We start from the raw sequence: 14617 nt of genomic DNA, 5'->3' as shown, positions 1-14617 counted from the left end.
CATACGCGAGCAACTGCAATAAGCGGCGCCGACGGTGGAACTCGTTTTTCGGAGAAGCACTCATCGCCGCTCCCGTTCTCATTAACAGCGGAAGCGGATGTGACGCCACTCCACTAGTTACGCCCAGTAAGGCGAGTTTGTGGAGGCCGGGTGAGAAATAAATCGCTGATCTCTCCCAAAGGTGGGTCTGTTCACACATTTGCTTCGTAGATTCGGTTAAGGCAGCGCGGAAACAGGCGGTATTCGCTACGATAGATTGCCGCGAAGCACTGTCAAGTTTCCTTTGCCGTTTTTGACAAAGCTATCAAGATGGCGGTGTGCCGTAGAACTGCGCTTCATGAGTGTCGTTGCACTAGGCCTAACATACTTGCTAGTTTGCCGAAGATCGGCCGTCCTTGCAAACCACACGGGCTTAATCGTGCACGGGCCCGACGCCGAATCCCAGCTTGACAACAGAAGCGTTTGGCAGCGGCGTTCGGGCATAGTGCAAACGTTTTGTTCGGGACCGAAATCTTGGTATGAGTGCTGCAGTATCCTTTTGGCTAGCTGAATGCAATCTGCACGTTAAGTGGACAGTGTTTGCGAGTTTCTTTTTCGTTGCTGATTCCGCGTTATTCACACTGCGTAACGGGAAGAGGTGGGAATATTTGAGGCTGCCGTTTTCTCGGACATGTCGTTTACTTTGAGAGCGTGAAAGTCTCGTCGCCCACTCGAGTTTTCGCGTCCTCTAGAGTGCGGAGGTGTGCCGGCATTCCTTCGTGGTTGACGCCGCTGTTTCGTCGTTTCCTCCTTCCGTTCGCGTCTGAGCGCTTTCTTTATTCTTTTCGCCGGTGGATTTCACTTCGCTCTAAAACACCCAAGTGGAAATTGTCGTGTATTAGGACTGTTTGCTTCAAACTCTGCTGACGCTTGCTTTGCAGCGACTGCGAGTTGAAGGCTAGGCCCCCCTCCACCTTGGAAAGGAGCAGCTTTCCAGGCAAGTGTCAGAATTGTGCTCCGACTGTAACTTGTCATCTTTCTCGCCTGTGTTCCGGCACGGATTCTAAATTTCCCCTTCTGTATTTCAGGGACAGTGGCTTGAAAATGCAAACCATCAAATGTGTTGTGGTTGGCGACGGTGCTGTTGGTAAAACATGTTTGCTGATTTCATACACAACAAACAAGTTTCCATCAGAATACGTCCCCACGGTAAGTGTCATATCACTTTTTTGTTGCATGAGTCACTTCCATTTACTGATATGTCAAATGAGGGAAGAATTGCCGTTGCGGAAGTGGACGAGTCGATGTGCCGCGTATGCACATCGTGATCTTGCTACTAATGGATCTCTGTTGTGAAAAAGCTCTCAACAGTACAGAAAAAGTACTGGATAAAACTGCCATCACTGTTAAGTTAATGATTGGGTCAGAAGGGGATATTCACTCGATGCTCTGTAAAGTCTGGTTGTGCTATGGGGGCAATGGATGGAATTTCTTAATTTCAGCTTCACCAGACTGCACACTCGCATCCAGTAGCTGCATTCGATTCAGCCGTGGTTCTCTGCACCGCCGGAACCGGTTCACGGTGCGCTGCACCAAAGCGCTCGATTCACAGCGCCCCCTGCACCACCGTCCGCGATTGATTTTGGTGCAGTCGTGGTGCCGCTTCGGTGCAAAGAACCGCGGCACCCTCAGAGACGGAGGTGCAGGATAGTGGTGCACGTGTTTGACGGCGTAAGCAGACGACGAGCTCAGCCGACGTTTTGTTTGTTAACATCAATGGCCAACTAAAGGAAGTTTTTCCCGTTTCTCGCGACAGCCTGAACAGCCTCTTGAATTCGAAGCTGAAACACCTAGCTACTACGCTTTCGTAGTAGTTGGGGATTCTGTTGCGGTCTGTCCGAACTGTGTTGCTGCAAAAGAAAGCACCACGTCGGCTTCCTCATCTTCGCTGTCTGACGACTCAGAAAATTCCATAAAAGTGGATTCGGCAATGTCGTAGTCCATGACTCCACGAGGCACGAAAAACACGCGACGCACAGCAACACAACACAGCACGACGGACGAGAACCGGATAGCAGACGACAAGGCCTGTGCGTGCACGCGCTCGATTGAAGATTTGTGACGCTGCTGACGCGCTGCACCTGCACCAAGAAACTGCAATTGCACCGCGCCGGCACCAACGGAACTTTTTCAGAATTAGTGCAGAGAACCAGTTCTGAATCGAACAGACCTAGTGTATAGCTAAAGCGGTTTTAATGATAACTGCAGTGACTTGCATGTCTGATCATACTCATTGCAGTGTTCTCTGAATAACAAAAACATAATTTATTAATGAACCAGAGGAATTTTTATGTTGAAGCTTTTCTAGACCAAGTAGTTTTAGTAAGTTTCCTTAGTCATTAAACACATGATCATAACAGAAGCATCCTACTGCAGATTGTCTACTGCTGTCTAAGCAACCACATATTCAACCACATATGTCAATAAATTTTATGGACCTGCCGTATTCCTGCACACATACGTTAGACAAGTTATTCGTGTTGGTGTGTTCCACATTTTGTTCCTTATGCGGTTTTGTGGAAAAGAAAGTGCTATTTCAAAGTTGGTGAAGAGCAAACTGTAATTTGCCATTTTTTTTCGTTAAAATTTGGTGCTTCCATTTTCACGACAAACGTGCCAAACCATGACCCTTGCGTGAGACGTCTTGTTAACTTGTGTATCACTTCCCGCTCTTTTCCAGGTGTTCGACAATTATGCTGTGACAGTAATGATTGGCGGCGAGCCCTACACCCTAGGACTTTTTGACACAGCTGGCCAGGAAGATTACGACCGGCTGCGGCCTCTCAGCTATCCCCAGACAGATGTTTTCCTTGTTTGTTTCTCTGTCGTCTCTCCGTCCTCGTTTGAAAATGTCCGAGAAAAGGTGAGCAACACTTTTGCCTGTCTAACACTTGCCACATCCAAGCCATTTTGTTACGATAATTCATCCCCAGTGCCGCCGTGTGCCCACGGTGATAGCTTTCCCCTGGCCAGGTGCACAGCTTCCTTGGGGAGAAATGCTCGGGAAATCTGTCTTTTTCACGCGGCTGCTCTGTGAATGTTCGCCTCTCCTCCTCCGCCTCCACTGGTTGAAAACAAAACTTCTAGCTTCTACTGCACATGCGCAGTTCATGTTAGTGACAGGTGCTAGCTATCAAGCACAAACTTGCCACTTCACACGGGGAGCTGGATCACGCCTGCGTTTCCCACATGCGTTTGTTTTCAACCGCTAGCAGATGAATTTTCATCACTCCCCAGCAGAGGGCGCCACATCTTGTGAATAAGGCTGATTATTCTTTAACCACACCTTGAGCAGTTGAAAACACCTTGTGCCGTGATGCTCTTTGGCCACAGGTGTCCTTGTTCTTTAAAAAGTCGTCATCCAGACAGCCAGAACAGGGAAACACATGGACGTTGCAGGTAGCTAGCAATTAACGCTTCGTTTAGTCTGTAGCACAAAAGGCATTTCGAAGAAAACTCAAAAGAGATGGAAAGGTATATTAGAAGTGAAGAGTGTGGACTACTGGTACAACTTGCCAGAGCATTCGGCCAAGATGCATCTTACCCTGCATTGGCAAGCTTATTAGGCAGGTTGCCCTTGGAGCAGTGCTGATGTAAATCTTTCCTTGCTTCAAAAATTGAGCACAAAGGAGGGAACGCTGGTGAAAAGGGCAACACTGAGGATTACATAGACGTTGAATTCGATTCTGCACATGCGTGACACAAGGCTTAAACTAAACAAAAAAAAAGAGAATGTATTTTACATAGTAGTTACACCTTTTACAACTTCACAATTTGCACTGTAGTCCATCAGTTATAGATTAGGCTGTTATGTTGCCAGTAGCTGTCCCATAACCGCACGAATGTGCACGCCTTCGTCCCTCTAGTGCCCGCCATACCGCACCATTTCACCGCGGACAAGAAAATCTATTTTATTCTTCAGGTGCCTGCAAACAGTTCTGCCTGGACACTGGTGCACCATGATACATAAGAGAGTATATGTATAAAGTGCAAATGAGTACAGTGTACCTGTTTGAGTAGGTATTTGTATAAATACATAAGGGGGTATGTGCCACTATCCAGGTGATATAAAAAGGAGTTGGCACACATTTACAATAAAAAGGCTAGCTTGCATACCGTGAAACTGTATTGCATAATAATGTCAGCAGTACATACTTTAAGCAAGGGAGACGAATTGAACATACTGAGTGTGCATCATAGGGCAAACACATTTTATTTTTGCAGTACAGAACAGCAATAACTTCATGTGTGTAGTCTAGGGACAGTCAAATCAATCAGTACTGTCAACAAGGACAATCTTGGTTAGAAAATGGCATTGTGTGATCCACACTATGCGGGGAGTGTAGGCTCAAAATGGTGAACAAAAAAGTGTGGACAAAAAAGTGCTTATGCAATATTAAGAGGAATACCTGCTTCGAGAAGATTGTGTGCCAGAGTAACCATGGACAAGCTTCATGTGTGCATATGCGAACTCACTCTCTGCTTCCCAGGGCTGTTCATAAAAAAAAAATGCGAACAGTAAAAGCTTGTGCTTAGGCGGTGTTGTACCACATACCACTGTCATAAATACTAGAGCATGTTCCACAAACTAGAAATTAATTCAGCAGTTAGGTAAATTGGAAGCATGCCGAATTATTAAAAGGACCCCTTAAAGGGCCACTGACCAGGGTCCGGACATTTTTGAAAAACAAGCCCACTGCATAGATGAGGCATCGAAGATAACCTCTGCAAAATACTAGAGCCATGCGCGCCCCGAAAAGCTGCGAAAATTCAAATCAAAGCCCGTTCGTTCTTTCCTTCCTTCAAAAACGGGCCCGGCCCACTACTCTGCACCCCGCTGACGTCAAGGGGGGGCTACTTTCGCTAAAGGCACTCCATTGGTGCATCGTTCTGACTGACGGGAGAAGGTTGGGTGTAGCCTTGGCGTCGCATCGTCTGCACAACACTTTCCGCAGCGCCTTCTGTTCTGGCTCATGCCTAGAAACCCGCATGAAGGAACAAAAAAAAAAAAACTGCGGAGGGAGCGTGCGGCGACAGCCTTGAACCCTAGCCATAAAAAGTAAAAAAACAGTAAAACTGAGGGAGTTGGCTCGCCCCCCCCCCCCCCCCCCCCCCCCCCCCCGCCGTGATCCCGTCACGAGACGCTCTGCGTGCGCGCTCCCTTCTCAGTTTCTTTTCTTCTATGCGAGCCCCCCAAAACAAGGTTTTAATTAGTAGTGCAGCAGAGCCTTTCCCTCGCTCGCCCACTTTACCGCTCCGCACACATACCGCTTATCTTTCGTGCATCTTGCGTACGCCTTGACTCCAATGAATGACATATGCTTTGGAGCGGAGAAAAGACACAAACACACAGAACACAAACACGCATGGAGAAAAGCAAACGGGCGGTTGCCGGGTCCGCGCTTCGCCGTGTGTTTCGAACACAACCGACTTCCGCCCCTCCGCTCGTGAAACGGTGGGGAGGCCTAAAAGAAAATGAAAAGGTGGCTCGTTAACTGGGAATGACAAACAGATGTATGAAAGGATGCGCTCGCTAACAAGTCTAGGTGGTCGAGCCGATCGCGCCTCTCGATCGTTCAGTGTGCGGAGAAAATGCAAAAACCAAGAAAAGAATTCTATTGAAGGCGGGGCCATGACGTCGCCCTGTGACGCACTCCACAGACACCACGCCTCCGGCTTACACCGGAGAAGGAAGGGGTGATTTTGCCTTGCCGAGCCTACTCGACGAGGAGCGGGAGAGAAAAATTTCGAGGAGGGAATGGAAGGAGAGGAGGCTCGCTCAAAGTGAGGTAGAGAGTGTCTGCTGGCCGCGGGTGGGCAGGGGGCCTTTAAGAGGTGGCTGCAAACTCAGCATTACCATTGCTTGGTCCCAGGAACTGCTGACTCCTCTCTTTGTGAAACCCTAGACGCATTCATCAAGAGTGGCAGTGGAACTTTGTGTCGGCACTCTAATTATTGCATTAATTGAAATGTTTTCCTGCACCATTGTACTTTCCTGCAATGACTGGCAGAGGCTGTAATCTATGCGCCCATTGCTTAAATAAACTGTCTTCATAGTGCTTATTCTTTTAATTACATAAGATGTGACTGTAGTGTACTTGCGCACACTTAAGATACAGTTGCAAAACAGCTGTGTTTAGTAGCTTTGAGTGTGAACCTCTGCTGACTGCACTTCTGCCATCAGTGCGTCTTTAAAGCTGTTACTCTCTACCTTCTCTTGGTAGCGAGGATAATTAGCATACAGTTGGATAAAATTTTAAAAAAAGCAGTTAGTTACACTGGGCCACATTCTGCGATGTCCTGTATTACTCCGCTAGCCAATCACAACAGTAAACGAAATCTGTTTATTAATGTTTTACTTTATAAACAACCCAGGTATCAAAGTTATAAAGCTGAGTTCTTTTTTCTTGATTGACTTCCTGTTTAGGTAACACGAAAAGTTTCGACAACAGACTATTTTTTTGTCGTGGAGGAATTGTATGTGGCAGTCCTGAATGTGGGTAGGCATCATTCCTGATGGAGATTTGTTATTAGGTACAATAGCACTTATTCGGCACAATTACATAAAGCCAGCAGCAATTTATGATCATTAAAAATGTGTAATATGCCTGAACTATCATGTAGAATTTTTCCCTGGTAAAGTTTAACATGCTATAACTTCTGTTCGAATGGGCCTAGAACCTTAATGCACTCCTTGGAGATTGTAGATAATTTCTGTGTGCTAAACTTCACTGTGGCATACTGTACATAATTCAGTTACCTGCATGTTTGAGACAAACATTTCATATTTTGAGAACATGTCTCAAAGGGAAAATGTGCATATTTGGTATCAGTGCATTAAAATAGATAAACTGGGCTACTTTAGTATCTGTCAAGAAATAAAAAACCCTGATCATATGCAAGCTACTTTGAGCAACAATTTTTTAAAGTTATTTGTGAATTATGGGGTCCACACAGAGATTTTAAGTTTGACTCTAATGCTCGCAAAGACCACCTCTACAGATCTCACTAGAATATGACCATCGAACTCATTTCAGGGATTCGGAGGACAAATGGTTCAAAGGGATTTGCAGGACAAATTGTAGTCGCCAGTATTGATAGATTACCTGATTCCAGCAACTAAGACTCCTTTCACTGAAAAGGGAACTTTTATAAACAGGTGTCTCAGGGCACAGATTTTTGCACGGATCTCAGAGGCTAGGCTACTGTGCCGTTCACTTGAATGTGGTGATGTAATCCTTTTTAGTGTAAGCGTCAAGAGTTTTAATTGAGTGATGGGAAAATATTTCAATTCATTTTCCTCAGCAGTAAATGTCTTTTTGTAAGACAAGCGTCAGCATAGCTAGAAAGGGCCATAGAATTGATATTTACTGAGAATAGAAATTGGGAGATTTGTTCTCAGTCCTCCTGTGAAGGAAAAAAACGCTTGATGCTCTCCACCTTGGAAGGGTTGACGCCCTTCAGCATTTGTAGTGCAGTTCTTGGCAGTTCTGCTATGTGGTTGTCAATCCTTGATGGTGCTAGTAGGTCCAAAAATTGGGCAGTTGTAGGGCTTCTTCGAAAGGGAAAAGACGTAGCCACATAGCCTTCCAATCAGTTCTGACATGAAAAAAACGGACAAGCATTTAACCTATTAATAAACAAAACAAGCCACCTTTGTGCGTAGTTTAACGGCCAACGGGCCAGTAGTTTAGCGGAGAGAAGGATTTTAGGAGTTGCTCTGAGTTGCGCAACAGATTATCTTTGTGCGCTATCACAAGTGCTCCGGAGTGTGGAGGGTAGTTCCGCCTACTCTGTCATGATTCTTCACAAATGAAACAATTGATCTGCAGGAAGGCTTTGGATATGCCTTTTTGTAATGAAACAGAAGATAAGCCTTTGCACATAATGTGGTGGGAACAGGAGTGGTCATGATAAAGTAGACAGTACAAAACTTGGCAGCAGTGTGCCCATTGGTAATGCATTTCAAAGGACACTCGGGACAATTCTATCTGATTATTGTCGCGGGTAAAAATTCTCTGGCTCTTTCTGCCTCTGTTGATGTTTGTTCAGCAACAAAACACTCATTTATCCCAAAGAAAAAATAGACTTAAAAACCTTCCTGCCTGTCAATTCGAACTCTTGACGTCCTTGCCTAAAAGGGCAGGTCGCCACTGTTTTGAAGTGAATGGCAATGTAGCGGTCTCTGGAATCTGCGTCCTAAAATCTGTCGACGCACGCACTTGCAAAATTGCCAGCGGTTGTGACACCTGTATTCTCTCTTTACTAGTTATAACAGCTCAGGTTCCTGTGACAGTGGCCTTCAGTGCCCTATCAATGCAGACCACCTTCTATTTTCCCTCAGTGACCATTTTAAGATGGCTTCTTTTCTACTCTTTGGTGCCGAGCAAACAGATTGTTTGAGTCTCTTTCTTTCTTGCTTTTTACTCGCACTTAGTCTTGAAGTCCAGTGACTTTCCTGGTGACATTCAGTCTTATGCTCTGGCCTCAGTGTATTCAGTTGTAGTTTGCCACTACTCTTCAGTGGTGCTCCATAATGTTGGTGCATTAGGGTCTAGGATATCTGACATGTTACTGCGACCAAGTCGTGTTTTATTCTTAACTTGTTATAATATCACTAGTTTACTGCAGTACTGGTGTGGTTTGCCACTGCTAGTGCTGCCTGCGGCAGTGATCTTGTTCCTTGTTGATGGATGCTCTTTCTTCTCTGGGACCCCTAATTCACGAAATGATCTTACAAGCTTATTGCTGACAACTTGGAATGTGCCATGCAGGATGCAAGAAAGTCCACACCATTGAGCAGTGCTGCACTGAATGTTGTCATCAGTTTCAATAAAGCACAGTAATGACCTGCATTTGAAGCTGATTGTGAGATGAACATACAGCATCTTATAACTATTCCTTTTGAAGCATGCTGCACACTTGGCTACATAGGGAGTTGGCTTTGCTAGCCTCTAGTGTAAGAGTGAAATGTGTGAAACGTTTACCACCGGTGCTGCCGTTTCTTGTTTTTTTAAAGCTTTGCCTCTCTACTCAGCTTACATGGCATGCTGGAAGTTTCAAAGGCTAGGCCCAAAGCTGCGAATTCAGCTCTTACGATCCTCAGCCTGTCTTGCCAAGCCTGGCCTATTATTATCCATGGCAAATCGTGCCTCCACTTCCTGGCTGTGTATGGTGACCACGAGTGTAAATCAGCTCCTTTGGTGTTAAATATCCCTCAAGAGCAGTGTTGGTGATATGCAGCATATAAAGAAAAACATGTTCGTGTTGCTCATATTGTTAGTAGTGGAGGTGGAACTTTGTCGTATTTGTTGGGATCGGATCATCACAGCAGTGTTAATAGCTGACAAGGCTCTTGATAGTGTTGGTCAATGCATAGAATGCAGTAGAAGTAACCCTTGCATGTGGCTTATGCATTGTGCCTGTTTCTGTTGTGTGTGCAGTGGGTACCAGAGATCACACATCACTGCCAGAAGACGCCGTTCCTGTTGGTGGGCACACAGATTGACCTTCGGGATGATGCAGCCACCCTCGAGAAGCTTGCCAAGAACAAGCAGAAGCCCATCTCCAACGAACAGGGCGAGAAACTTGCCAAGGAGCTCAAGGCTGTCAAGTACGTCGAGTGCTCAGCCCTCACACAGGTACGGATTCCCCACATGCTCATCTTCGTCTTGTGCAGCTTTTGCTGGTGGTGCATGTAACAGCTGAGTGACTGGTCGTTGCTGGCAGTGTAGTATAGTGGAAGTACAAGTTTGAAAGGGGAATTCTCGAAATGGGGCAGATGCTCGTGGTTGTGTGCCTTGAGTGCCTCTGACAGCTGGTATGGTACCGTGCCAGAGTTATAGATAATTCATCATTTCTAATGTTTACACTTAGTGGAACAGGCCTAGATGCTCTGGTAGCAAGCAGCCTTGTATGCTGCCTGCAGCTGTTGCGGGAAGTTGACCATGTCATTTGCACAGGCTACAGGTTGTTCGCCTTGTGACATTGGGCAAGAAAATCTGAATAAATGTTAACTGGGGACTGCCAGGTGATCAGTCTTTAGTGGAGTGATGTGCCTGCCAATATTGTTGGGACATGATAAGGCATACTAATGAGGGCTGGCATTGTTAATAAAATATGGTGCTGTGATAAAAGCAATTTATAACTGTGTATAATGCAGGCCCTCAAAATAAAGCCTGAAGCATTTGTGTAGCAGTATTTCTATGCCTTCTGGGATTGCATTTGATTTGAAGGACTGGAATTGGTAGACCTCGTTGAAGGGCAACTATTGGGGGGGGTTTCAGACATTTTGAGTTGATAGTCGCATCACACACCCTCTTTCTCTCTGCCACACCAAACTGTTTTTAGATATACCAAGTGGAACCATTGTAAGAAGCTTAAAACAGCTAACAGACTGTCTGTGGTCAGGGATGATGCTGTGTTTTATATAGGGGTTACACAAACATTACTAGGAAAACACATATCCATGCATGAATAGCTGAAGTAGTGACTGAAAATGAGTCCTGTCATAAAATTCCTTAGATGATTTAATACAAGCCTAAGAATTTTGTTGCTCAAGCGGGGAACGGTATTAATGTGCGGGTAATGTTTGTGATTTCTAATATGTAGTGTTCCCTTGAAGTGAGGCCATGCATACAGCAAAATCGGTTGCGCCACATAAAAATGTCGCATGACTGGTGGGAGTAATCGGGAGAGAGAAAAAAACCTACTATAGAATTAATCGGGAGAGAGAGAAAAAAACCTACAGTATAAGTTTCATTAGAATATGGCAGCCAAGAAAAACCCCCATGTCACACTTCATATGAAGGCTCATTTCTTTCTTTTCTTTTTTTCTGTGAAATTAGTCTAGCCTTAAAAAACTTCACGAGTGCTACTGTTGTCATTGTTGTGAACTCTGGATGAAACTTGCAGGACCAACGTTTGAAACAGTTGAAACGATTTATTGATGTTTCAGCCATGGATTCGTCAGTACGCTCTTACAAAGGCTGTTCCATGACCAAAACATCAATTAATTGTTTCAGTTGTTTCAAACGGTCTACGTTTTTTCACTAACTGTACTCTGTTGCATACATAGCAGTCAATGCTACGGAGGCTATGGAAGTAGTGCTCCTGCAAGACCATATTACTCAGCCACATATCGTTCATTCTTCTCGAATCCTCGGCGCAAGTGCATGAGCACTGGCTTTACACGAAATTAAGTGGCATATTTGGACTCGGCATGCGAAAACAAAAGTTCTCTGAAAATTTTGTTGTTGTAACTGCAATATTAAAAACAATTTCTCAGGACCAGCTTCCCCCTCATAATAAAGAAGTGTTTCTAGTAAAGAGCACTTAGCCATGGTGACGTACTTCCCGCAGAATGACAACATCGCGGCACACGCGCATTCTGGGACATCTCAGAGCTGCAGACGTAGCGGCGTAATCACGAGGCCAACATTCGTAGGCAGTTAGTACCAAAGAAAATGAAAGAGCGCTTTTCAAGATGGCTTAACCACACGGCTCTTTAGCTGCGAAGAGAAGCCAACTTTTGGGCGGCCTTGGGGCACTGAGGCTAAGTGCGAAGTGCACATGGGGGGTAAATCTGGTCTATGAACGTAAAAAGAGGGTGGCTTGGGCCGCTGGCAGTGGAGAGGCGGCACCGCACGGGTGGTTTTGCCACGCTTGACTGTGTCATCAGTCTAGTGTTGTATTCACTGTGAGATCAGACTATCAGTCTAGTGTTGTATTCACTGTGAGATCAGACTAGTGCTGCATTCATGTAAATGTGGTACTTCCACAATACTTAAGCAAAATAGAAATCAGGATAACATAAAATTTGATAACTGAAAATAGTTATCACATGAAATGACGACAAGAGTGGGATGGAAGCTATTTCTGAGTGCTTCTTTTATAAACCAACACCATGTGTTAAGTGGCCAGTTAATTACCTGACATCCTCAGAGCCATGCAGTCAACAACTGATACATTAAAGTCGCTGTCATAGTGTCGCTGGTACAAATCACTACACTATAGATGGGGTTCTACTCTATCTGAATTTCTGCACAGCATTCCGCACATTGTGCCCTTTCAGTTTAGCGTACACTTCATTGAGCCATGCCACAGGAATAGGCTTCGTTGCGCATACTCAAGTCCCAAATTACGGTCACTGAAGTTTGGCCTTGCTTCAATGCCTGTTGTACACACATACCAGACCGAAATGAAACTTTCATAGAAGAGAGGAGCATTGAGGGGCCTGCCAATTCCATTGCGTGAAATTTAGTGCTCGCGAAATACTTTTAAAATGCAACTTTAGGAACCTTGGTGAAAATTGTTGTTTGCGGTATGTAGCATATAGTGCATTGGCCACTAGCGACATGTTGTTCATTTCATCTCAGCCACCAAGGATTGGGGTCATTTTCTCGGTTTGCGAATTATTAGTTATTGTGGCCAAACTGCACCAAACCAGATAAGCTGTGCCATCATAATAAAAATGGGGGATGTAGCGCCAACTTGCTCCAGATTTGCTAGTATTGAATTTGGTGAGACTATGTGCTGGTAATGGCAAACCTAAAGGTGTAGCAGGTCCTTACATCATGCTCAAAAAAGTTCCAGCATTGCTTGCCAGCCTAAGTGGTTTGGAAACTAGAAGCTACATGCTCCAGAGTGCTTCTAAATCAATGTTTCTGTTCTCCGAAGTATTCCAGATTGCACTTTATCAGTCAGTTTCATTACTGAGCACACTAAAGGAAATGCAGTGCTCGGAGGCGTTTTGTGTAATAGCGTCTCTTGTCTTTCGCATATACCCAGATTGTGAAACTGTTCTGCGGGCCAGAATGGCCAAGGCAGCCTTATTTGGCTGCACTTGTCGCAAGCTGTTTGGTCTACACAGGTGCTTAGGCAGCTCTTTGTTGTCCCTCGCTTCTTGCAGAAAGGACTGAAGAACGTCTTTGATGAAGCCATCTTGGCAGCCCTAGAGCCTCCTGAGCCTAAGCCCAAGCGAAGGTGTGCCCTTCTATAGACAGTGGCCAATTCCCAGGGAGCAAAGAAGCAGCACAAAACGAAGGGCGAGAGAAATTTTTTTGCAAGGACCTGCAGCAGCCAGCTGTGCGAGAAGAGGACGAAACGGGAGCTGCCGACACAACACAGATGGACCCTTGGGGGGAGGGGGATTCCAGCCAAGGGTGGGAGGGCCACTGCCCACCAGCCACACGGGGGCAGCCAGGGGCCAACAACTCGCGGAGGGGGAGAGGAGAGACACCATTGTGCGCACGCCTCCTTCCCTGCTTTGGTGTCGCTCGTTGTGGAAGTCTGGCTGACCAAGCTGTCTGCAGAGTCCATAGGAGTAACAACTGCCCAAAGGGGGGAATTGGGGGCGGTGGGGCTGCTTTAGTAGGGAGCGGGCGTTGCTCACAATTGCAGCAGCAACTCTCGATGCCCGCCGCATAGGTGTCTCTTGCTTTAAAGCGAAACGTGTGGCTCGCCACCACAGTCTTTTTCATTTTTCTCCTCGCGCCTTTAAGGGAAAAAAGAACTGCCGTGAAAGAAATGGGAACCCTAGGCAGCGCGTGCTTCTCCAGGCGAGAAGTCAATGGCAGCTGCCGCTGCCAAAGCCTTGTTGTGTTAGCCAAGTACTGCAGTATTTGAATGGGTGTGCATCGTTGCGCTCTGCTTTATTTTTTTTTATCAAGAACCTTGTCCGCCGCCTCCTACATTTTTTTCTTTAGATATGTAAGTTTAGTTGTCTTACTGTTCAGTGCAGTGTCAAATGTACAGAGAGCCAAGCCAGGTACTGGACTAAGTGTCATCCGCAGGGCGTGGCCGTCTTGGTCAGGAGGCCTTTTTTTCACATTGATTCCTGGGGTTGTGCATGTCGCCGCCCCACCCTACTTGTGAAAAAACTAGTTCGCAGAAGCATCCTATATAAAAGCATGTGCGATGAAAACTGCCGCCCTGCTGTTGTAGTGCTGTCTGCTGTTTCAGGTGTCCTTTTCTAATATTTTTTTTTCCCATGGCAATGATGATTTTGCCTAGAAAGTTGCTTTGCGCCATGACTAAGGCGTTTGTGAAGCCTGTGTTGGTGTATCGAGAGCTTTTTCTTATGTTGGTTGGAGGATGCAATGCTATTTATTTACTGTTGTGTGCAAATCGAAACTTGCATCTTTCTTTTAGTTGCCTCAAGTGGCCCTTTGTTGTTTTGATTTTTTTTTTTACATTGAAGAGAGGAAAAATACTTAAGTGAGCTTCCTAACAATGATGACGCACTTCTTAACAGATTAACATTCAGTTAGCAGTTCTCTGTGGTAACAGTTTAAAGCCAGTGTTTTTGGTATACTGTGAAAAAAATACGAATTTTTATAATAAACTTGACCTTCAGCCTCGATTTTTGGATGTGTGCTATTTTCTTGTCAGTTGCTACTTACTGGGAAGTAGTCTTCGTGAACAGTCTACCATGCAGTACCACACTTGAAGCATCGGTAACCTGCTAGCGGTCTGCCGCATCGCAAAATTTTATTGGAGCTGCGAATGTTAATAGTCAAGCCCACATAAAACGAACCTGGTAATTCTGCAGATAGTTTGTTGTATCAGGGGTTCGTAG

At 45.5% G+C, this 14617-nt stretch overlaps 1 protein-coding gene across 1 annotated transcript; it reads left to right on the top strand.

Annotated features, from left to right (window-relative positions):
* Nucleotides 1-41: 41 nt before the first annotated feature.
* Nucleotides 42-14401, top strand: Cdc42 (Cell division cycle 42). Its single transcript, XM_089574746.1, has 6 exons — nucleotides 42-181; nucleotides 921-976; nucleotides 1068-1188; nucleotides 2720-2902; nucleotides 9483-9680; nucleotides 12950-14401. The coding sequence occupies exons 3-6, from the start codon at nucleotides 1084-1086 to the stop codon at nucleotides 13037-13039; spliced, it is 576 nt and encodes a 191-aa protein (XP_089430872.1). The 5' UTR covers nucleotides 42-181; nucleotides 921-976; nucleotides 1068-1083; the 3' UTR covers nucleotides 13040-14401.
* The last annotated feature ends 216 nt before the right edge of the window (nucleotides 14402-14617 follow it).

Source organism: Amblyomma mixtum, chromosome 2 (genome assembly GCF_055824585.1).
Source record: "Amblyomma mixtum isolate Tamu chromosome 2, ASM5582458v1, whole genome shotgun sequence".
Lineage (NCBI taxonomy): Eukaryota > Metazoa > Arthropoda > Arachnida > Ixodida > Ixodidae > Amblyomma > Amblyomma mixtum.
This window is presented reverse-complemented; position numbering and strand designations above follow the sequence as displayed.

What these genes read in the sequence shown, in the direction of transcription:
- Cdc42 (XM_089574746.1), top strand. Translation starts at nt 1,084, where the DNA reads ATGCAAACCATCAAATGTGTTGTGGTTGGCGACGGTGCTGTTGGTAAA. An exon ending in CATCAGAATACGTCCCCACG is followed by an intron (nt 1,189 to 2,719) that starts GTAAGTGTCATA and finishes GCTCTTTTCCAG; the next exon opens with GTGTTCGACAATTATGCTGT. An exon ending in TTGAAAATGTCCGAGAAAAG is followed by an intron (nt 2,903 to 9,482) that starts GTGAGCAACACT and finishes TTGTGTGTGCAG; the next exon opens with TGGGTACCAGAGATCACACA.